Source organism: Mustelus asterias, chromosome 3 (genome assembly GCF_964213995.1).
Source record: "Mustelus asterias chromosome 3, sMusAst1.hap1.1, whole genome shotgun sequence".
Classification (NCBI taxonomy): domain Eukaryota; kingdom Metazoa; phylum Chordata; class Chondrichthyes; order Carcharhiniformes; family Triakidae; genus Mustelus; species Mustelus asterias.
Genome location: NC_135803.1, coordinates 158784970 through 158810445, shown reverse-complemented (window position 1 = coordinate 158810445; position 25476 = coordinate 158784970). Strand labels below are relative to the sequence as shown.

The 25476-nt window shown below is 46.9% G+C and overlaps 1 protein-coding gene across 34 annotated transcripts in view; it reads right to left on the bottom strand.

Moving 5' to 3' along the window:
• The window catches only part of LOC144491780 (6-phosphofructo-2-kinase/fructose-2,6-bisphosphatase 4), a 275487-nt gene that overhangs the window by 132369 nt on the left and 117642 nt on the right, over positions 1–25476 (bottom strand). For 31 of the 34 annotated variants that reach the window (XM_078210073.1, XM_078210066.1, XM_078210050.1 and 28 more), the window contains one exon: positions 1828–1953. In XM_078210073.1, coding sequence (XP_078066199.1) covers positions 1828–1953 — 126 coding nt within the window. Of the gene's footprint in view, positions 1–1827; positions 1954–7578; positions 7824–25476 lie in introns of those variants that run through there. The other 3 variants (XM_078210055.1, XM_078210076.1, XM_078210067.1) reach the window with 2 other exon arrangements.

The window sequence follows — 25476 nt, the reverse complement described above, 5'->3', positions numbered from 1 at the left end:
ATAAATATTACAAACAGCAGTGGCCCCAAAACAGATCCCTGAGGTACACCACTTGTAACCGCACTCCATGATGAATATTTACTATCAACCACCACCCTCTGTTTCCTATCCGCTAGCCAATTCCTGATCCAATTTCCTAGATCACCCCCAATCCCATACATCTGCATTTTCTGCAGAAGCCTACCATGGTGAACCTTATCAAACGCCTTACTAAAATCCATATATACCACGTCCACTGCCTTGCCCCCATCCACCTCCTTGGTCACTTTCTCAAAAAACTCAATAAGGTTAGTAAGGCACGACCTACCTGCCACAAAACCATGCTGACTATCACCTATCAATTCATTACTCTCCAAATAACTATAAATCCTATCCCTTATAATTTTTTCCAACATCTTGCCGACAACAGAAGTGAGACTCACCAGTCTATAATTCCCGGGGAAGTCTCTGTTCCCCTTCTTAAACAATGGGACAACATTCGCTAACCTCCAATCTTCTGGTACGGAAGACGGAGGTTGAGGGGCGACCTAATAGAAGTTTATAAAATTATGAAGGACATAGATAGGGTGAACAGTTGGAAGCTTTTTCCCAGGTCAGAAATGACAAACACAAGGGGTCACAAGTTCAAGGTAAGGGGGGCAAGGTTCCATACAGATATGCGGGGGACGTATTTTACACAGAGGGTGGTGGGGGCCTGGAATGCACTGCCAAGCAAGGTGGTTGAGGCAGACATGCTAGGATCATTTAAGACTTATCTAGATAGCCACATGAACAGACTGGGAATAGAGGGATACAAACGGATGGTCTAGTTAGGAACACATGATTGGTGCAGGCTTGGAGGGCCGAAGGGCCTGTTCCTGTGCTTTATTGTTCTTTGTACGAGGCAAGTTTTTTTTTTACATAGAGGGTAGTGTGTGCCTGGAACTCGCTGCCGGGGGAGGTGGTGGAAGCAGATACGGTAGTGACTTTTAAGGGGCGTCTGGACAAATACATGAATAGGATGGAAACAGAGGGATATGGTCCACGGATGGCTAGAGGGTTTTAGTTCAGTCCGGCAGCATGATCAGTGCAAGGCCTGTTCCTGTGCTGTGATTTTCTTTGTTCTTTAGTTATGGAAGGCAGGCAGAAAAGTAAGTTTAGATCACAATTGGGCCATCATGATCTTTTTGAATAGCCTACTCCTATAACAGTCATTGATGCCATAACATTGAATGCACTCAAGAGGCGGCTAGATATAGCACTTGAGGGCAAATGGGATCAAAGGTTATGGGGAGAAAGCAGGATTAAGCTATTTTGAGTTGGGTGATCAGCCATGATTGTGATGAATGGCGGAGCAGGCTCAAAGGGCCGAATGGCCTCCTCCTGCTCCTATCTTCTATGTTTGAAAACAAAACTTATAGAGCAAAAGGATAATCAATGAGTCCTGTATCCACCAACCCTCCCCCTTTCAGTTGATCCCCATTACCAGAAACTCTGTGATTGATTGCAGAATAGTCCATTTTCAGATATTGTAACATCTCAAAAAAAAAAACCAAAACAAGGGACACTGAATAATACAACTTGAAGAGATTTGCGATGATGCCTCCCTGATGCAGATAATTATTATCCACAATGTTTAAGACGCCATTTATGTGGAAACATATCTCTGTGTCAGATCACCCTCTGGATGATTTACACTGATCCATACACGCCGCAGGCTCATTTTATGAAATATGGTAATGTCCAACAGTCCTGTATCAAATTATAATCCTGTTTGCCTATTGGTGCTCGTCATCCTTACTGATGGTACACCTTTCAGCAGTTGGATCATCACATTTAGGAATTTACCTTTAGTTGGGACCCCAATCCAGTTGAAATAACGAGTGAGTTTCTTTGATATGTAGGTTTTCCCTCGGGCTGGGAGACCCACCATTACAATGAGGGAGGGCGAGTTTGTCAGGTGTGGTATCCATACTGGAATTCAAACAAAGCACATGTTAATTGATCAAAATGCAGCACATTTAGAATAACTTCAAATCCCATCTATTCACAAACATTAAAACTTTAACTTGATGTTTGAAAGCCCACAATGAAAGATGAGTCTGAAGTGATTGGGTGAGTAGTTTGTAACTCCTGTACAACAATGTCCAGGACAACAGTGGGAACTCTATATTGCACTCACCCAGCTGACTCAGGAAATCACGAGGCTCCCTGGATTGAGTTCCAAACATTTGTCCAAGAAACTTCATCACAATCATACAATTGCTTCATGATAGAACTGTGGGAGATCTGAAACAAATGCCTTCAAAATCTGAACTGGGGTCAGGCGAGGTTGTGTGATAGTCCCATACCATTTACAATCTACCTGACTGCGGCTGTTCGCCTCAAAGATCAACCTCTCTCTGGTGTGAGTACTAAATACTGCCCATTTGGAAAACTCTTTAACCTCAGTCAACTCCATACCAAAACTAAACTGATCACCACAAACACACGTGATCTACAGTTTACAGAAGACTGGCGGCCCACTCTACACCAGATTGGCAAGCCACACTCAACCTCTTCAATTCTGCACATCAGAAACTCAGCCTGTCCTTGAATGTTGCCCAAACAAAACTCACATCAACGCCGGCCCAGTCAATCAAATATATAACCTCAAATATATGCTGAAGAAGACACTCTGAATATGTTAAGCACTGACTGACTTTGACAGCCACTCTGATGACATTAAAAGATAGGCTGCAGGCCTCAAAGATTCAAACAAATGGACAGCTTTATTGAAAGGATGTTAAAATTACAGACAGCGAAGATAGACTGCCCATTTAGCCGTGCAAATGGCCGATATTGTCATCAGTGACGCCAAATGATCAGTCCGATAAAGTGTCCGTTCACTGCAAAGCTGCGAATGAGCAAACACTAGAAATAACACCAGAATTACTTCTCACATTTACTCATCCTTTCAATCAAAAGGTTCCTGACACCAGTAACTGTAAAACATTAAGCAGCAACATTAGCTATATGAACAATTAATAAATAACAGTCAATAGTTCAGACATTTTGGAGACTAACTGTGTGGTTGCCGGCAAAATTCAGACATCTGTTTTGTAAGTGTTTACTGCAATCTCTGGTGCCTTTGGCTTGGTTTGAATGTTGTCCGTGGTTGTCTTAACTGGAGTCAATGCAGTATTCTGAGGTTGACTTGGTGTTGAAGTGTTCACAACTGAGGTACTGTCTTCCCCAGTTGGTTCAGGTAGTGTCATGTTCTCAGGAAGGTCCAGGTCTTACACTGGCGCAGCTTGATATGGACTCTCTGCCAGACTCTCCTGTTGGCTCTGTCTCTGGCAGATTGGTTCTTGTTGCCAAAAGTTAACCCACATATCTTCACCAAATTACATCATCTTGTATTTGTACGATGTAGGAGACCAGATCTCTGGCAGGTATCCACTTTTCACTTGTGGATAGTTCCTTGCCAGAACTTCTTAACCCTAATCAAAAACACATTTCGCCTTGTTTTCTCATCATATAACCTGATGCTGTTTTTTTCTTGACAATTTCTCTTGTCTTAAGAGAAACATAGAAAATAGGAGCAGGAGGAGGCCATATGGCCCGTCAACACTGCTCCATCATTCATTACAATCATAGCTAATCATCCAACTTAGTAACCTGATCCCACCTTTCCCCCATATCCTTTGACCTCGTTCACCCCAAGAGCTATATTTAACTGTTCTTGAAAACAAACAATGTTTTAGCCTCAACTACATTCTGTGGGAGTGAATTCCACACATTCACCACTCGCTGGGTGAAGAAATTTCTCCTCACCTCAGTTCTAAAAGGTTTACCCCCCTTATCCTTAGATTATGACCACTGGTTCTGGGCTCCCCCACCATTGGTAACATTTTTCCTGCATCTACCCTGTCAGAATTTTATAGGTTTCTATGAGATTCTCCCTCATTCTTCTGAATTCCAGTGAATATAATCCTAACCGACTTAATTTCTCCTCATACGTCAGTCTCGCCATCTCAGGAATCAGCCTGGTAAATCTTTGCCGTGATGACTCTATAGAACATCCTTCTTCAGGTAAAGAGTCCAAAACTGCACACAATATTCCAGATGTGGCCTCACCGAGGCCCCGTATAATTGCAGCAAGACATCTCTGCTCCTGTACTCGAAACCTCTCACTATGAAGGCCAACATACCATTTGCTTCTTTATCACCTTCAACAGCACCTGAATGCTTATCGTCAGTGACTGGTGCACAAAGACACCAAGGTCCCACTGCACATTCCCCTCTCAATTTATAGCTATTCAGATAATAATCTGCTTTCCTGATTTTGCTACCAAAGTGGATAACCTCACATTTATCCACATTAATTATACTGCATCTGCCATGCATTTGCCCACTCACACAGCCTGTCCAAATTACACTGAAGCATCTCTGCATCCTCCTCACAGCTCACCCTCCACCCAGCTTTGTGTCATCTGGTAATTTGGAGATATTACATTTATTTCTCTTATTTAAATCATTAATATACATTGCGAATAGCTGGGGTCCCAGCACTGATCCCTACGGTACCCCACGAGTCATTGCCTGCCATTTGGAAAACGACCTGTTTAATAGAATATAGAAAAACTACAGCACAAACAGGCCCTTCAGCCCACAAGTTGCACCGGTCATGTCCCTACCTACCTAGGCTTATATATAGGCTTACCTATAACCCTCCATCCTATTAAGTCCCATGTACTCATCCAGAAGTCTCTTAAAAGACCCTATCGTGTTTGCCTCCACCACCACTGACGGCAGCCGATTCCACTCACCCACCACCCTCTGTGTGAAAAACTTACCCCTGACATCTCCTCTGTGCCTACTCCCCAGCACCTAAAACCTGTGTCCTCTCGTAGCAGCCATTTCAGCCCTGGGAAAAAGCCTCAGAGAATCCACCCGATCTGTACCTCTCAACATCTTGTACACCTCTATCACGTCACCTCTCATCCTTCGTCTCTCCAAGGAGAAAAGACCGAGCTCCCTCAGCCTATCCTCATAAGGCATGCCACCCAATCCAGGCAACATCCTTGTAAATCTTCTCTGCACCCTTTCAATCTTTTCCACATCCCTCCTGTAATGAGGCGACCAGAACTGAGCAAGTACGCCAAGTGGGGTCTGACGAGGGTCATATAAAGCTGCATCATTATCTCACGACTCCTAAACTCAATCCCTCGATTGATGAAGGCCAGCACACCATACGCCTTCTTAACCACTTCCTCTACCTGCGAGGCCGATTTAAGAGTCCTATGGACCCGGAGTCCAAGGTCCTTCTGATCCACTACACTGCTAAGAGTCTGACCCTTGATATTATACTCCTTCATCCCATTTGACCTGCCAAAATGGATCACTACACATTTATCCGGGTTGAAGTCCATCTGCCACTTCTCCGCCCAGTCTTGCATCCTATCTATGTCATGCTGCAGCTTCTGACATCCCTCCAAACTATCCACAATACCACCAACCTTCGTGTCGTCAGCAAACTTGCCAACCCATCCCTCCACTTCCTCATCCAGGTCATTTATAAAAATGACAAACACCAAGGGTCCCAGAACAGATCCCTGGGGCACTCCATTGGTGACCGACCTCCATTCAGAAAAAGACCCATCTACAACCACTCTCTGCCTTCTGCAGGCAAGCCAGTTCTGGATCCACAAGGCAACAGCCCCTTGGATCCCATGCCCTCTCACTTTCTCGAGAAGTCTTGCATGGGGGACCTTATCGAACGTCTTGCTGAAGTCCATGTAAAACACATCTACCGCTTTCCCTTCGTCAATGTGTTTAGTCACATTTTCGAAGAACTCCACCAGGCTCATAAGGCACGATCTGCCTTTGACAAAGCCATGCTGAGTATTCTTGAGCATACTAAATCTCTCTAAATGCTCATAAATCTTGTCCCTCAGGATCTTCTCCATCAGCTTACCAACCACTGAGGTTAGACTCACCGGTCGCTAATTTCCTGGGCTATCCCTATTCCCCTTCTTGAAAATAGGAACCACATCCGCAATCCTCCAATCCTCCGGCACCTCCCCCGTCTCCATCGACGACGCAAAGATCATCGCCAGAGGCTCTGCAATCTCTTCCCTTGCCTCCCACAGTAACCTGGGGTACATCCCATCCGGACCCAGCGACTTATCTATCTTGATGCCATTCAAAGATTCCAGCACAACCTCTCTGTTAAAGTCCACATACTCAATCTCTTCAGTCCACCGCAAGCCCGCAGTACATCCACCCAGGTCCTTCTCCTCTGTGAAAACCGAGGCAAAATACTCATTAAGCACCTCTGCCATTTCTACTGGTTCCGTACAGATTATCCCGCCTTCACCTTTTATAGGCCCAATTCCTTCACGTCTCATCCTTTTACTCGTCACATATTTATGGAACGCCTTAGGGTTTTCCTTAATCCTACCTGCCAAGGCCTTCTCGTGACCCCTTCTGGCTCTCCTAATTTCCTTCTTTAGTCCCTTCCTACAAGCCGTATACTCATCTAGATCCCTATCTTCGCCAAGCTCTCTGAACCTTTTGTACGCTTTCCTTTTCTTCTCGACTAGGTCCTGCACAGCATTCGTGCACCACGGTTCCTTTAACCTACCAACACCTCCCTCTCTGCTCGGAGCGTTGTCCTGTAGAACTCTCGACAGACATTCCTTGAAAAACTGCCACCTCTCTTCAGTACATTTCCCCGAGAATACCTCCTTCCAATTTACTCCTCTAATTTACTGCCTTATGTCTTCATATTTCCCCTTACTCCATATAAACACTTTCCTAGCTTGCCTGATCCTCTCTTTTTCCAATGCAAGCATAAAGGAGATAGAGTTATGATCGCTATCCCCAAGATGCTCTCCCACTGAGAGATCTGGCACCTGTCCAGGTTCATTGGTCAGTATCAGATCAAGTACAGCCTCTCGTCTTGTAGGCTTGTCCACATGCTGTGTCAGGAAACCCTCCTGAACACAGCTAACGAACTCCTCCCCATCAATCCCCTTATCCTAGGGATATTCCAATCTATGTTTGGGAAATTAAAGTCGCCCATCACAACTCTGCTATTTCTGCATCTCTCCAGTATCTGTTTCCCTATCCGCTCCTCCACCTCCCTTGTAGGGAGACTAAAACTAGGCGGCGTGTCTCCCCAAAGATGAGGAGGACTTTTTTCTCTCAGAGGGCATGTGGAATTCTCTTCCTCAAAAGGTTGTGACGGCTGGGTCTTTAAATTTATTCAAGGTTGAGTTAGATAGGTTTTTGATAAACAAGAGAGTCAAAGGTTATGGGGTCGGGTGGAGGGGTGAGAAAGAGAAGAAGAGTTAGCAGGAAGGTGCAGCTTGAGACCACAACCAAATCAGCAATGACCTTATTGAATGTTGCAGCAGGCTCAGAGGGCCAAATAGCCTACTCTTGTCCCGAAGTCTTATGTTCTTGTGACCATAATCTCTTATTAGAAGGCACAAAGCCAAACTGTCAGATGCAAAGTTGAAATTTGCTGAAAAGATTTACAGAACAATATTTAAAACTCAGCAAGGCTACAAATTCTACAGAGCCAATAAGAGCCAAATGAGAAATCTGTACCTAACATGGAGGCACGGAGCGAGGAGATTCGAATCTTCAACCTATGGCCAGCGTAACTCGATAACGTTCAGTTGCACGCTTCCAGGAACTGCAGAGACAGTCGAGCAAGTCGGACTTCACAGTATGCTTGTGTGGACTTTCTTCTGAACTGTGTGTGTATGCAGCAGGCACCCCTTCAGGGGCAAACCCTCCTACGTTGAGGCAAGCAGCAGTCAAAGAAGCCGTTGTCAAGATGATCCCAAGGATCACCATGACGTTAATCAATGTAATCAGCAGGCCAGATGCGAAGGTCACAGCTCCAATAGTGAACAGAATCTCAGTTACCAATAGGCAGGCAGAGTGACTGTGGGTTTGCAGGAGTCCGTGTATCAGGTTATACAGCACTAATCAGAGACTTGCTGACGCCTGTTTAAAGTTAAAAAGCTTCCTGAAGGAGATTGGTCAGTGGTGTGCAGCTTGTTCTATTTTCAGTAAAGTGTACATGCCACAGCACAACAGCAAGAAATCATCAATACCAGGGGAATGTGTAAACAGATACACAACCTGGGAGCTAAAATACAGGGGCTGTGACCTGAAGCTGGATACTGCTGGCCTGTGTGTTCAGATGTGGAGATGCCGGCGTTGGACTGGGGTAAACACAGTAAGAGTTTTAACAACACCAGGTTAAAGTCCAACAGGTTTATTTGGGAGCAAATGCCATTAGCTTTCGGAGCGCTGCTCCTTCGTCAGATGGAGTGGATATCTGCTCTCAAACAGGGCATACAGAGACACAAAATCAAGTTACAGAATACTGATTAGAATGCGAATCTCTACAACCAACCAGGTCTTAAAGATACAGACAATGTGAGTGGAGGGAGCATTAAGCACAGGTTAAAGAGATGTGTATTGTCGCCAGACAAGACAGCCAGTGAGATTCTGCAAGTCCAGGAGGCAAGCTGTGGGGGTTCCTGATGAACCCCCATAGCTTGCGGCTTGATGACCTTAGTCTAGTCAGGGAGAATGAGACACAAATAGACATGAGTTATAAGCAAGTGGTTACACCGGGGCCTCAGGGGGAAGACACGTGGGTCACAGTTAGGAGGAGTAAAGGTCATAAGGATAACGTACCAGAGAGTATTCCAGTGGCTGTCTCTCATAATAGGAAGGGCTCGGCGACAGGTGTGAGGGGGGAGGGGAGTGAGCAATTAGTGGTGGGGTCACCTGTGGTTGTCCCCCTCCAAAACAAGTATATTGTTTTGGATAGTGTTGAGGAGGATGACTCTCCAGGGGTAAGCCACAGTGACCAGGTCACTGGCACACAGTCAGGCTCTGTGGCCCGGAAAGGAAAGAGAGGGATTAGGAGAGCAATAGTGGTGGGGGACGCGTCGGTTAGAGGCACGGACAGGCGATTCTGTGGGTACAAACAGGACTCCAGGATGGTAGTCTGCCTCCCTGGTGCTGGGGTACTGGATGTCACCGAGCGGATAGGAGGCATATTAAAAGGGGAGGATAAAGAAACGGATGTCATTGTACACATTGGTGCAAATGACATAGAAATGAAGAGCAGGGGGATCCTAAGAGAGCAATTCAGGGAGTTGGGAAATAGGCTAAAAAGTAGGGCCTCCAGGGTGGCAATCTCTGGGCTGCTCCCAATACCTAGGGCCAGTGAGGCTAGGTATAGGGAGATAGTACAATTGAACGCTTGGCTAAAGGACTGGTCCAGGAGGGAGGGCTTCATATTCCTGGATCACTGGGAAGTTTTCAAGAGGGGAGGGCACATGTGCAAGGAGGACGGGTCACGACTAAATTGGAAGGGCACGAATATCCTGGCTGGGAGTTTTGCTAGTGCAGTTCGGGTGGGTTTAAACTAATATGGCAGGTGGGTGAGGATCAAAAAATTATGCCTACAAGTGTAGAGGCTCGGGACGAGCTTGGGGCCAGGACAAGGCTGGCAAAGAAGAAGAGCACGCTGGGGGAGGAAGACCTCACTGGGCCTTGAGGTCTGGAGTGCATCTACAACATAGAAAACATAGAAAAACTACAGCACAAACAGGCCCTTCAGCCTACAAGTTGTGCCGAACACATCCCTACCTTCTACATCTACCTATAACCCTCCATCCTATTAAGCTCCATGTACTCATCCAGGAGTCTCTTAAAAGACCCTATTGAGTTCGCCTCCACTACCCCGGACGGCAGCCGATTCCACTCGCCCACCACCCTCTGTGCGAAAAACTTACCCCGAACATCTCCCCTGTACCTAACCCCCAGCACCTGAAACCTGTGTCCTCTCGTAGCAGACATTTCCACCCTAGGAAAAAGCCTCTGAGAGTCCACCCGATCTATGCCTCTCAACATCTTATACACCTCAATTAGGTCTCCTCTCATCCTTCGTCTCTCCAAGGAGAAAAGACCGAGCTCCCTCAGCCTATCCTCATAAGGCATGCCACTCAATCCAGGCAACATCCTTGTCAATCTCCTCTGCACCCTTTCAATCTTTTCCACATCCTTCCTGTAATGAAGCACAGTACTCCAAGTGGGGTCTGACGAGGGTCTTATATAGCTGCATCATTATCCCCGGACTCCTAAACTCAATCCCTCGATTGATAAAGGCGAGCACACCATACACCTTCTTAACCACCTCCTCCACCTGCGGGGCCGATTTCAGAGTCCTATGGACCCGGACCCCAAGGTCCTTCTGATCCTCTACAGTACTAAGAGTCTTTCCCTTTATATCGTACTCCTTCATCCCATTTGTCCTACCAAAATGGACCACGACGCATTTATCTGGGTTGATGTCCATCTGCCACTTCTCCGCCCAGTCTTGCATCCTATCTATGTCCCTCTGTAACTTCTGACATCCCTCCAGACTATCCACAACCCCACCAACCTTCGTGTCGTCGGCAAACTTACCAACCCATCCCTCCACTTCCTCATCCAGGTCATTTATGAAAATGACAAACAGCAAGGGTCCCAGAACAGATCCCTGGGGCACACCACTGGTGACCGACCTCCATTTAGAAAAAGACCCATCTATACCCACTCTCTGCCTCCTTTGGGCAAGCCAGTTCTGGATCCACAGGGCAGCAGCCCCTTGGATCCCATGCCCTCTCACTTTTTCTAGAAGCCTTGCATGGGGGACCTTATCGAACGCCTTGCTAAAATCCATATAAACCACATCTACCGCTTTCCCTTCGTCAATGTGTTTAGTCACATTTTCGAAGAACTCCACCAGGCTCGTAAAGCACAATCTGCCCTTGACAAAGCCATGCTGAGTATTCTTGAGCATACTAAACCTCTCTAAATGCTCATATATCCTGTCCCTCAGGATCTTCTCCATCGGTTTACCAACCACTGAGGTTAGACTCACCGGTCGGTAATTACCTGGGCTATCCCTATTCCCCTTCTTGAAAATAGGAACCACATTCCCAATTCTCCAATCCTCCGGCACCTCTCCCGTCTCCATCGACGACGCAAAGATCATCGCCAGAGGCTCTGCAATCTCCTCCCTCGCCTCCCACAGTAACCTGGGGTACATCCCATCCGGACCCGGCGACTTATCTATCTTGATGCCATTCAAAGATTCCAGCACAACCTCTTTCTTACAGTCCACATACTCAATCCTTTCAGTCCACCACACGCCCGCAGTACATCCACCCAGGTCCTTCTCCTCTGTGAAAACCGAGGCAAAATACTCATTGAGCACCTCTGCCATTTCTAATGGTTAGGTACGGACTTTCCCGCCTTCACCTTTTATAGGCCCTATTCCGTCACGTCTCATCCTTTTACTCTTCACATATTTATAGAACGCCTTAGGGTTCTCCTTAATCCTACCTGCCAGGGCCTTCTCGTGACCCCTTCTGGCTCTCCTAATTTCCTTCTTTAGTCCCTTCCTACAAGCCGTATACTCTTCTAAATCCCTATCTTCGCCAAGCTCTCTGAGCCTTTTGTACGCTTTCCTTTTCTTCTCGACTAGGTCCTGCACAGCTTTCGTGCACCACAGTTCCTTTAGCCGACCAACACCTCCCTGTCTGCTTGGAACGTTGTCCTGTAGAACTCTAGACAGACATTCCTTGAAAAACTGCCACCTCTCTTCAGTACATTTCCCCGAGAATACCTCCTTCCAATTTACTCCTCTAATTTGCTGCTTTATGTCTTCATATTTCCCCTTACTCCATATAAACACTTTCCTAGCTTGCCTGATCCTCTCTTTTTCCAATGCAAGCCTAAAGGAGATAGAGTTATGATCGCTATCCCCAAGATGCTCTCCCACTGAGAGATCTGACACCTGTCCAGGCTCATTGGTCAGTATCAGATCAAGTACAGCCTCTCCTCTTGTTGGCTTGTCCACATGCTGTGTCAGGAAACCCTCCTGAACACACCTAACGAACTCTTCCCCATCCAATCCCCTTACCCTAGGGATATTCCAATCTATGTTTGGGAAATTAAAGTCTCCCATCACAACTCTGCTATTACTGCATCTCTCCAGGATCTGTTTCCCTATCCGCTCCTCCACCTCCCTGTTACTATTGGGCGGCCTATAGAAAACTCCCAGCAAAGTGACCGGCCCCTTCCCACTCCGAACTTCCACCGACAGAGACTCGGTGGACAATCCCTCCACAGCATACACCTTCTCTACAGCTGTGACACTATCCCTGATCAGCAGTGCCACTCCACCCCCTCTCTTGCCTCCCTCCCTGTCCTTCCTGAAACATCTGAATCCCGGCACCTGGAGTATCCAGTCCTGTCCCTGAGACATCCAAGTCTCCGTAATGGCCACCACATCATACTTCCAGGCATCGATCCACGCTCTGAGCTCATCCCCTTTATTCACTATACTCCTGGCATTAAAGTAAACACATCTCAATCCTTTGGTCTGAGTTCTCCCCTTCTCTATTCCCTGTCCATCCGCCCTCTTGCACCGCCTATAACCCTTCTCTGTTTGCGAGCTACCTTCCTCACTCTCAGTCACGTCACTTTGATCCCCTCCCCCCAACCTATCTAGTTTAAACTCTCCCCAGTAGCCTTAGCCAACCTTCCTGCCAGGATATTGGTCCCCCTGGGATTCAAGTGCCACCCGTTTTTTGTGTACAGGTCACACCTGCCCCTAAAGAAGTCCCAATGGTCCAGGAACCTGAATCCCTGCCCCCTACACCAGTCCCTCAATCACACATTCATTCTCCACCTCACTCCATTCCTGTCCTCACCTTCCCGTGGCACAGGCAGCAATCCTGAGATTACTACCTTTGCTTTCCTCCTTCTCAGCTGTCTCCCTAATTCCCTATACTCTCTTTTCATGACCCCTTCCCCCTTCCTACCCACATCAGCGGTACCAATATGTACCGCTACCTCTGGCTCCTCTCCCTCCCCCCTCAGGATTTCTGGGACTCGCCCAGCGACATGCTGGATCCCGGCCCCAGGGAGGCAGACCACCATGCGAGACTCCCGCCTGCCTCCGCAAAATCGCCTGTCCGACCCCCTGACTGTCGAGTCCCCGATTAATACTGCCTTCCTCCTCTTTTTCTTAGCCCTCTGAGTTACAGGGCCGGACTCCACCCCGGAGACACGGCCACTGCTGCTTCCCCCAGGCGGGCTGTCCCCCCCAACAGTACTCAGGCAGGAGTACTTGTTGTGTAGGGGCACTTCCACCGGGGTGCTCTCAATCACCCGAGCTTTACCCTTCCTGGCCGTCACCCACTTGGCCTCCTCCCGTGGCCCTGGTGTGACCTCCTGATGATAGCTCTTGTCGATCACCTCCTCATTCTCCCTTAACAGCCTAAGATCCTCGAGCTGCAGTTCCAGCTCCCTAACACGGTCCCTCAGGAACCGCAGCTCGACACACCCCTCACAGATGTGGATGTCCGGGAGGCCAGGTGCCTCCAGGACCTCCCACATACTGCACTGCGAACAACACACTGGCTTAACACTCATATTTCACCCTTTCTACCAAGGCACATAGAGAAAAGTAAATTAGAAAAGGAAAAAAAAAGCTCACCCCTGCTCGCCCTTCCCCCGAAGCCCTGTGAGCCAAAGCCCTTACAGTTCACACTCTACACCCTGCTCACTCTGCTGCCCGCTCCCAACGCTGCCCGCTCAAAAGTGTGGCCTGCTTTTAAACCCTCCAAAAACCTTCCCAGGCTTCTCCTGGGCCTTCTTCCTGTTTTGGATTTAAAAAAACCTCCGATTTTTTAACACAAATTTAACTGAAAAATAAATAAATAATTCACATGTACAAACACACTGTCTTACCCTCAGCTTGCTCTTGTGGAACAATGATATACTTCAATGCAAGGAGCGTAGCAGGTAAGACAGACGAACTTAGGGCCTTAATGCTTACGAGGAATTTGGATGTGGTTGCGGTGACAGAGACTTGATTGAAAGAGGGACAGGACTGGCAACTGAATATTCCGGGGTACAAGTGTTTTAGGCGAGACAGAGGAGGGGCCGAAAGAGGTGGAGGAGTAGCAGTATTAGTTAGAGAGCATATTACAGCGGTGCAGAGGGAGGACAATTCAGAGGGGTCGTGTAACGAGTCACTGTGGGTGGAACTCAGAAACAGGAAGGGCGCAGTCACTATGTTGGGGGTATACTACAGGCCCCCCAACAGCCCAAGGGAAGTGGAAGAACGGATATGTCAGGAGATAATGGATAGGTGCAGCAAAAATAGGGTTGTTGTAGTGGGAGACTTCAATTTCCCTGGTATAGACTGGAAATCGCGTAGGGCTGGGAGTCTGAATGGGGAGGCATTTGTAAAATGCGTACAGGAAGGTTCTTTGGAACAATATGTAGATAGCCTGACTAGCGAGGGGGCTATACTGGACCTAGTACTGGGGAATGAGCCCGGTCAGGTCTTCAAAGTTTCGGATGGGGAACATGTGGCAAATAGTGACCACAATTCTGTTAGCTTTAGGATAGTGATGGAAAAGGATGAGTGGTGTCCCAAGGGTAAGGTGTTGAATTGGGGCATGGGTAAATTTAGTGGGATTAGGCAGAAATTGGCAGCTGTTGATTGGGAGAGGCTGTTTGAGGGTAAATCCACATCTGGCATGTGGCAGTCTTTTAAGGAACAGTTGTTAGGGCTGCAGGATAGGCATGTGCCTGTAAAAAAGGATAGGAAGGGTAGGATTCGAGAACCGTGGATAACCAGGGAAATTGAGGGATTGGTCAAAAAGAAAAGAGAGGCGTACGTTAGGTCCAGGCAGCTAAAAACGGAGGGAGCTCTGGAGGAATACAAAGAAAGTAGGAAAGAACTCAAACGAGGAATTAAAAGGGCAAAAAGGGGTCACGAAATGTCCTTGGCAGACAGAATTAAGGAGAATCCCAAGGCATTTTATTCATACGTTAGGAACAAAAGGGTTGTCAGGGAAAAAATCGGACCTCTCAGGGACAAAAGTGGGGAATTATGCTTAGAGCCCAAAGAAGTAGGGGAGATCCTAAATGAATACTTTGCGCGGTATTCACAAAGGAGAGGGATGTGTTGACTGGGAGTGTCTCGGAGGGGAGTGTTGGCCCGTTAGAGAAAATCTCCATTACAAGGGAGGAAGTGTTAGGTTTTTTAGGGAATATAAAGACTGACAAATCCCCAGGGCCTGATGGAATCTATCCAAGGCTGCTCAGGGAGACAAGAGATGAAATTGCTGGGCCTCTGACGCAAATCTTTGTCTCGTCACTGGACACAGGTGAGGTCCCAGACGATTGGAGGATAGCTAATGTGGTCCCATTATTTAAGAAGGGTAGGAAGGATAACCCGGGTAATCATAGGCCGGTGAGCTTGACGTCCGTGGTAGGGAAGTTGTTGGAGAGGATTCTTAGAGATAGGATGTATGCGCATTTAGAAAGGAATAAACTCATTAACGATAATCGGCATGGTTTTGTGAGAGGGAGGTCATGCCTCACTAACCTGGTGGAGTTTTTTGAAGAAGTGACCAAAATGGTTGATGAGGGAAGGGCCGTGGATGTCGTCTATATGGACTTTAGTAAAGTGTTTGACAAAGTCCCTCATGGTAGGTTGGTGCAAAAGGTTGGATCTCATGGGATAAAGGGGGAGGTGGCTAGATGGGTGGAGAACTGGCTTGGTCACAGAAGTGGTGATGTGGAGATGCCGGCGTTGGACTGGGGTCCACTTGGAGCCGGCAGTTTGCGATGTCGATGGTAGTCTTTCACTCCACCTGACGGAGGGGCAGCTCTCCGAAAGCTTATGGTATTTGCTACCAAATAAACCTGTTGGACTTTAACCTGGTGTTGTGAGACTTCTTACCTTGGTCACAGAAGACAGAGGGTGGCAGTGGAAGGGTCTTTTTCCGGCTGGAGGCCTGTGACTAGTGGTGTTCCACAGGGCTCTGTATTGGGACCTCTGCTGTTTGTGATTTATATAAACGATCTGGAAGAAGGTGTAACTGGGGTGATCAGTAAGTTTGCGGACGACAAGAAAATGGCTGGACTTGCAGATAGTGAGGAACATTGTCAGAGGCTACAGATGGATATAGATAGGCTGGAAATTTGGGCAAAGAAATGGCAGATGGAGTTCAATCCAGATAAATGCAAAGTGATGCATTTTGGTAGAACTAACGTAGGGGGGAGCTATACGATAATTGGCAGAACCATAAAGGGTGTAGATATGCAGAGGGACCTGGGTGTGCAAGTCCACAGATCATTGAAGGTGACGTCACAGGTGGAGAAGGTAGTGAACAAGGCATGTGGCATGCTTGCCTTTTATAGGACGGGGCATAGAGTATAAAAGTTGGGGTCTGATGTTGCAGTTGTATAGAACGTTGGTTCGGCCACATTTGGAATACTGCGCCCAGTTCTGGTCGCCACGCTACCAGAAGGACGTCAAGGCTTTAGAGAGAGTGCAGAGGAGGTTTACCAGGATGTTGCCTGGTATGGAAGGGCTTAGTTATGAGGAGAGATTGGGTAAACTGGGGTTGTTCTCACTGGAAAGACGGAGGATGAGGGGTGACCTAATAGAGGTGTATAAAATTATGAAAGGCATAGATAGGGTGAACGGTGGGAAGCTTTTTTTCAGGTCGGTGGTGACGTTCACGAGGGGTCATAAGTTCAAGGTAAGGGGGGCGGGGGGAGGTTTAACACGGATATCAGAAGGACGTATTTTACGCAGAGGGTGGTGGGTGCCTGGAATGCGCTGCCGGGCAAGGTGGTGGAGGCGGAAACACTGGGAACGTTTAAGATTTATCTAGATAGCCACATGAACGGAGTGGAAATGGAGGGATACAAAAGAATGGTCTAGTTTGGACCAGTGAGCGGCATGGGCTTGGAGGGCCGAAGGGCCTGTTCCTGTGCTGTATTGTTCTTTGTTCTGATATTGTGACATAAACCCAAGATCCCGGTGTAGGCTGTCCTCATGTGTGCGGAACTTGGCTAGCAGTTTCTGCTCGACAATCACCAAACAAGACTGTTCTCTTCCTGTTGGGGAGCACTTCAGCGGTCACAGGCATTCAGCCTCTGATCTTCGGGTTAGCGTTCTCCAAGGCGGCCTTCACGACAGCGCAGAGTCGCTGAGCAGAAAATTCCGCACACGTGAGGACGGCCTAAACCGGGATCTTGGATTTATGTCACACTATCAATAACCCCCACAGCTTGCCTCGTGGACTTGCAGAATCTCACTGGCTGTCCTGTCTGGAGACAATACACATCTCTTTAACCTGTGCTTAATGCTGCCTCCACTCACATTGTCTGTATCTTTAAGATCTGGTTGGCTGAAGAGATTCGCATTCTAATCAGTATTCTGTAACTTGATTTTGTGTCGCTGCAGTCTCTGTGATGTAGGTACACCCACAGTGCTGTTAGGGAGGGAATTCCAGACTATTAACCCAGCGACAGTGAAGGAATGGCAATATATTTTCTAGTCAGGATGGTGAGTGACTTGGAGTGGCTCATGGGTTGTGTTAACCATGTATCTGTTGCCTTTGTTCTTGTGTGTGGGAGAGGGTGGGGTTTTGAAGATATAGGCTGGAAGAGATAAGGTAAACATGGGTAGCTACTTTCCAACAGTAGAAAGTTGAAGCCAGAGATAGTGATGGCAAGATGAAACTGGATTTTTAAAAATTCATTCGTGGGACATAGGCATCGCTGGCTGGCCAGCATTTATTTGTAATATATAGAAATGATTTGGAGGAAAATGTAACTGGATTGATTAGTAAGTTTGCAGATGACACAAAGGTTGGTGGATTTGTGGATAGCGATGAGGACCATCAGAGGATACAGCAGGATATAGATCAGTTGGAAACTTGGGCGGAGAGATGGCAGATGGAGTTTAATCTGGACAAATGTGAGGTAATGCATTTTGGAAGGTCTAATACAAATAGGAAATATACAGTAAATGGCAGAACCCTTAAGAGTATTGATAGGCAAAGGGACCTGGGTGTACAGGTACACAGGTCACTGAAAGTGGCAATGTAGGTGGAGAAGGTAGTCAAGAACACAGATGGCATGCTTGCCTTCATCGGCCAGGGCATTGAGTTTAACAATTGGCAAGTCATGTTGCAGCTTTATAAAACCTTAGTTAGGCCGCACTTGGAATATAGTGTTCAATTCTGGTCGCCACACTACCAGAAGGATTTGGAGGCTTTAGAGAGGGTACAGAAAAGATTTACCAGGATGTTGCCTGGTATGGAGGGCATTAGCTATGAGGAGAGGTTGGAGAAACTTGGTTTGTTCTCACTGGAACGACGGAGATTGAGGGGCGACCTGATAGATGTCTACAAGATTATGAGAGGCATGGACAGAGTGGATAGTCAGAAGCTTTTTCCCCCAGAGTGGAAGAGTCAATTACTAGGGGGCACAGGTTTAAGATGCGAGGGGCAAGGTTTAAAGGAGATGTACGAGGCAGATTTTTTTTTTTTACACAGAGGGTGGTGGGTGCCTGGAACTCGTTGCCGGGGGAGGTAGTGGAAGCGGATACGGTAGTGACTTTTAAGGTGCGTCTTGACAAATACATGAATAGGATGGGAATAGAGGGATATAATCCCCGGAAAGGTCGGGAGTTTTAGTTAAGTCAGGTAGCATGGTCGGTGCAGGCTTGGAGGGCCGAAGGGCCTGTTCCTGTGCTGTAATTTTCTTTGTTCTTATTGCCTATCCCTAGTTGCCCAAGGACAATTGAGAGTCAACTATATTGCTGTGGCTCTGGAGTCACATTTCGGCCAGATCAGGTAAGGACAGCAGATTTCCTTCCCTAAAGGACATTAGTGAACCAGATGGGTTTTTCCGACAATGGTTTCATGGTCATCTGTAGATTTTTAAGTCCAGATAATTTTTATTGAATTCAAATTCCACCATCAACCATATGGCAGGATTCAAACCTGGGTTCCCAGAACATTACTCGAGTTTCTGGATTAATAGTCTAACGATAATACCACTAGGTCATCGCCTCCTCTGAGAAAGGGAATTTAGAAGAAGCTTTCAGAAATGGACTGGTGGCAAATGAGAAACATGGGACCTTTTTCAGTAAAAGCATTGGAAAATACAAGAAACCAGGGCAAGAGAGGCCATTTGGCCCATCAATCCTGGTCTGCCATAGAACCATAGAACATTACAGCACAGAAACAGGCCTTTTGGCCCCTCTTGCCTGTGCCGAACCATTTTTCTGCCTAGTCCCACTGACTTGCACCTGGACCATATCCCTCCACACCCCTCTCATCCATGTAACTGTCCAGGTTTTTCTTAAATGTTAAAAGTGAGCCCGCATTCACCACTTCATCTGGCAGCTCATTCCAAACTCCCACCACTCTGTGTGAAGAAGCCCCCCCCCTAATATTCCCTTTAAACTTTGCCCCCTTCACCATTCACAATAAATCCCTACCGATCTGACTGTGGCCTTAACTCCATTTTCCCACCTGCCCCTCATGTCCTTTGACTCTCCTATCAATCAAAAATCTGAATATATTCCAGGCTGAGGGAAACAATAGCCTCCTCCATGCTCTCTCTAAAGAATTCCAAACACGAACCATTCTCTTAAAGAGCCTTCGCATCTCTGTCTTTTAAATGGAGATGTCTTATTTTGAAACTCTGGCTCCTAATTCTACATTCCTCACAAAAGGGATGAGGGGCGATCGGAATGCAAACATCAGCTCTTGTGGTTTCAGTGAAGCAGCTGAGCAGCCTTGTGGCAGTTCTGTGGCAGTTGTTGGAGTTTGAACGCAGACATGTACTGACTCATAAGAACATAAGAAACAGGAGTCGGCCATCTAGCCCCTCGAGCCTGCCCCGCCATTCAATAAGATCATGGCTGAGCTGATAGTGGTTTAGTTCCACTTACCCGCCCGCTCACCATAACCCTTAATTCTCTTATTGATCAGAAATCTATCTACCTGCGACTTAAACATATTTAACGAGGTAGCCTCCACTGCTTCAATAGGCAGAGAATTCCAGAGATTCACTACCCTCTGAGAGAAGAAGTTCCTCCTCAACTCTGTTTTAAACTGACTCCCCCGTATTTTGAGGCTGTGTCCTCTAGTTCTTGTTTCCTTTCTAAGTGGGAAGAATCTCTCTGCCTCTACCCTGTCTAGCCCCTTCATTATCTTATATCTCTCTATAAGATCTCCCCTCAGCCTTCTAAACTCCAACGAGTACAGGCCCAATCTACTCAATCTCTCCTCATAAGCTAACCCCCTCATCTCAGGTATCAACCTGGTGAACCTTCTCTGTACTCCCTCCAAGGTCAATACATCCTTCCGCAAATAAGGGGACCAAAATTGCACACAGTACTCTAGGTGCGGCCTCACCAGTACCTTGTACAATTGCAGCATGACCTCCCTGCTTTTATACTCCATCCCTCTCGCGATAAAGGCCAACATTCCATTTGCCTTCTTGATCACCTGCTGCACCTGCAAACTGAGTTTTTGCGATTCATGCACAAGGACCCCCAGGTTCCTCTGCACAGTAGCATGTTGTAATTTTTCACCATTTAAATAATAGTCCATTTTACTATTATTCCTTCCAAAGTGGATAACCTCACACTTGTCATCGTTATACTCCATCTGCCAGATCCTCGCCCACTCACTTAGCCTATCCAAATCTCTCTGCAGACTTTCTGCATCCTCCACGCAATTCGCTTTCTCACTCATCTTTGTATCATCCGCAAACTTTGTTACCCTACAATCGGTCCCCTCCTCCAGATCGTCCATGTATATGGTAAACAGGCGAGGCCCCAGCACCGATCCCTGCGGCACGCCACTAGTAACCAACTGCCAACCAGAAAAGCACCCATTTATTCCGACTCTCTGCTTCCTGTTAGATAGCCAATCCTCAATCCACGCTAACACTTTACCCCCAACTCCGTGTACCCTAATCTTCTGCAGCAACCTTTTGTGAGGCACCTTATCGAACACCTTCTGGAAATCCAAAAACACCACATCCACCGGTTCCCCTCTGACAACTGCACTCATTACATCTTCATAAAAATCCAGTAAATTCGTCAAACACGACTTTCCCTTCATGAATCCATGCTGCGTCTGCTTGATCGAACCATTCTTATCCAGGTGTCCTGCTATTTCTTCTTTAATGATGGATTCCAGCAATTTCCCAACTACGGATGTTGAGCTAACCGGCCTGTAGTTACCCGCCTTTTATCTACTTCCTTTTTTAAACAGTGGTGTCACATTAGCTGTTTTCCATTCAGCCGCACTTCCCCAGAGTCCAGCGAATTTTGATAAATTACAACAAACGCATCCGCTATTACTTCTGCCATTTCTTTCAGAACCCTGGGATGCATTCCATCCGGGCCCGGGGACTTGTCTACCTTTAGTCCCATTAGCCTACCAAGCACTACCTCTTTAGTAATAGTAATCGTTTTAAGGACTTCACCCCCCTACAGTCCCATGACCATCAATTTTCGGTAAGCTATTTGTGTCCTCTACCGTGAAGACCGACACAAAAAACTTGTTTAAGGCCTCGGCCATTTCCTCGTTTCCCATTATTAAATCCCCCTTCTTGTCTTCTAAGTGTCCAACATTTACTTTAGCTACTCTTTTCCTTTTTATATATTTGTAAAAACTTTTACTATCAGTTTTTATATTCTGTGCTAGTTTAGTTTCATAATCTATCTTTCCTTTCTTTATCGCTTTCTTAGTCATTCTTTGTTGTTTTTTAAAGCTTTCCCAATCTTCTAATTCCCCACTAGTTTTGGCCACTCTGTACGCATCGGTTTTTAATTTAATACTCTCCTTTATTTCCTTAGTTATCCACGGCTGGTTATCCCTTTTCTTACATTCCTCCTTTATCACAGGAATATAGTTTTGCTGAGTACTGAGAAAAATCTTAAAAATCTGCCACTGTTGCTCAGCTGTCCTACCAACTAGTCTGCGCTCCCAGTCTACATTAGCCAATTCTGCCCTCATCCTATTGTACTCCCCTCTGTTCAAGCAGAGGACACTGGTTTGGGACCCTACTTTCTCTCCCTCCATTTGTATTAGAAATTCAACCATATTGTGATCACTCATTCCAAGAGGATCCCTCACAAGAAGATCATTAGTTTTACCTGTCTCATTACACAGGACCAGATCCAAGATAGCTTGCTCCCTCGTAGGTTCTGTAACATACAGTTCGAGGAAACAGTCCCGACAGCATTCTAAGAACTCTTCCTCAAGTCCACCGCATCCGACTTGCGTCAACCAATCAATATGCAGGTTAAAATCCCCATGATTATTGCTGTTCTTTTTTGCACGCATCCATTATTTGCTTGTTTATAGCCCGACCCACCTCAAAGTTATTATTTGGGGGCCTATAGACCACGCCCACCAGTGACTTTCTCCCCTTACTATTCCTTATCTCCACCCACAACGATTCCACATTCTGCTCCTTAGAGCCTATATCGTCTCTCACTACCGCCCTGATGTTATCTTTAATTAACAGAGCTACCCCACCTCCTTTTCCTTCCTGTCTATCCTTCCGAAATGTCTGATACCCCTGGATTTTCAGTTCCCAGTCCTGGTCACCCTGCAACCACGTTTCTGTAATGGCCACTAGATCATACCCATTTGTACTGATTTCTGCCATCAACTCATTCACTTTGTTTCGAATGCTACGTGCATTCAGGTAAAGTGTCTTGATGCTAGCCTTTATATGGACCCGATTTGTTAGTGCATTGTTAGGCTGGAAATTTGGGCAAAGAAATGGCAGATGGAGTTCAATCCAGATAAATGCAAAGTGATGCATTTTGGTAGAACTAACGTAGGGGGGAGCTATACGATAAATGGCAGAACCATAAAGGGTGTAGATACGCAGAGGGACCTGGGTGTGGAAGTCCACAGATCCTTGAAGGTGACGTCACAGGTGGAGAAGGTAGTGAATAAGGCATGTGGCATGCTTGCCTTTATAGGACGGGGCATCGAGTATAAAGGTTGGAGTCTGATGTTGCAGTTGTATAGAACGTTGGTTCGGCCGCATTTGGAATACTGCGCCCAGTTCTGGTCGCCACACTACCAGAAGGACGTGGAGGCTTTAGAGAGAGAGAGTGCAGAGGAGGTTTACCAGGATGTTGCCTGGTATGGAAAGGCTTAGTTACGAGGAGGGATTGGGTAAACTGGGGCTGTTCTCACTGGAAAGACGGAGGATGAGGGGTGACCTAATAGAGGTGTATAAAATTATGAAAGGCATAGATAGGGTGAACGGTGGGAAGCTTTTTCCCAGGTCGGTGGTGACGTTCACGAGGGGTCATAGGCTCAAGGTGGGGGGGGGGGGGGGGAGATGTTTAACACGGATATCAGAAGGACGTATTTTACGCAAAGGGTGGCGGGTGCCTGGAATGCGCTGCCGGGCAAGGTGGTGGAGGCGGACACATGGGAACGTTTAAGACTTATCTAGATAGCCACATGAACGGAGTGGGAATGGAAGGATACAAAAGAATGGTCTAGTTTGGACCAGGAACCGGCGCGGGCTTGGAGGGCCGAAGGGCCTGTTCCTGTGCTGTATTGTTCTTTGTTCTTGCATTCTTTTGATTGCACGCTCTGTCCCTACCTGTTGCAAACTGGTTATCCTTCCCCAGACCATCTCCTTGCACTGCGTCGACCACCTCCCTCCTTGTGTTTGTCACCTTTTTTTACTCTGCCTGAGCCCTTGACTCCTTCAACTAGATGAATGTCCTCATCATTAACCTTCACTCGTACCCTCTCCTTTACCTTTGATTTTGTAATTCCCCATACCCCTGAACGCTCCCTCCCACTATTTAGTTTAAAGCCCTATTTACAACCCTGGTTATACGATTCGCCAGGACTCTGGTCCCAGCACGATTCAGACGAAGACCATCCCATCTGAACAGGTCCCACCTTCCCCAACAACAGCAGCAGATTACACAGCTACACATTTGTTGTGAAATAGATTTCTGACTCAAAGAACAAAGAACAATACAGCACAGGAAACAGGCCCTTCGGCCCTCCAGGCCTGTGCCGCTTCTTGGTCCAACTAGACCAATCGTTTGTATCCCTCCATTCCCAGGCTGCTCATGTGACTATCCAGGTAAGTCTTAAACGATGCCAGCGTGTCTGCCTCCACCACCCTACTTGGCAGCGCATTCCAGGCCCCCACCACTCTCTGTGTAAAAAAACATCCCTCTGATATCTGAGTTATACTTCGCCCCTCTCACCTTGAGCCCGTGACCCCTCGTGATCGTCACCTCCGACCTGGGAAAAAGCTTCCCACTGTTCACCCTATCTATACCCTTCATAATTTTGTACACCTCTATTAGGTCTCCCCTCATTCTCCGTCTTTCCAGGGAGAACAAGCCCAGTTTACCCAATCTCTCCTCATAGCTAAGACCCTCCATACCAGGCAACATCCTGGTAAACCTTCTCTGCACTCTCTCCAATGCCTCCACGTCCTTCTTGTAGTGCGGCGACCAGAACTGGACGCAGTATTCCAAACGTGGCCTAACCAGCGTTCTATACAGCTGCAACATCAGACTCCAGCTCATTAATTAAACCAGTTCATCAGTTAGACAGAGAAATAAAATGTTGCATTTGTGTAGAGCCTTATCAAAGAAACATACAGGCCACTGACATATCATGCCTGTGTGTATCTATGAAGGAGCTATCTGATTAGTCTCACTCCATCTGTGCTTTTCCCCATTACTTTTCCAATATTAATCCAATTCCCTTTGGAAAGATACTATTGCATTTGCTTCATTTTCAGGTAGTGCATTCCAGATCGTAATATACCCGCAGAACACAACTTTTCCCGTCACCGACATTTCTTTTGCCAATCTTAGAAACTGAAACAATACTAAACATTTCACGCAATGAATTATTTTCAAGTGCAAAGAACATTAGACAAATATAAAAGTTACATAGAACAGTACAGCGCAGGGACAGGCCCACAATGTTGTCCCCAACATGAAGCCAAATTAAACTAATTCCTTCTGCCTGCCCTTGCTCCATATCCCACTATTACTTGCACATTCATGAGCTTATCTAAAAGCCCCTTAAACGCCCCTATTGTACCTGCCTCCACCACCGCCCCTGGCAGTGCGTTCCAGACACCTACCACTCTGTCGCAAGAAACCTGTCCCTCACATCTCCTTCGAACTTTCCCTCTCTCACCTTAAGTGCATGTCCCCTAGTATTAGACATTTCAACTCTGGGAAAAAGATTCTGACTGTCAACCCTATCTCTGCCTCTCATAATTTTATAGATTTCTATCAGGTTTCCCCTCAGCCTCCGCCGCTCCAGAGAAAACAACCCGAGTTTGTCCAGCCTCTTCTTATAGCTCATAGCCTCTAGTCCAGGCAGCATCCTGGTAAACCTTTTCTGCACTCTCTCCAAAGCCTCCACATCCTTCCTGTAATGTGGCCACCAGAACTGAATGCAATACTCTATGTGCGGCCAAACCAAAGTTTTATAAAGCTGCAACTCTTGTACTCAATGCCCCGACCAATAGAGGCAAGCATGCCATACACCTTATTTACCACCCTAT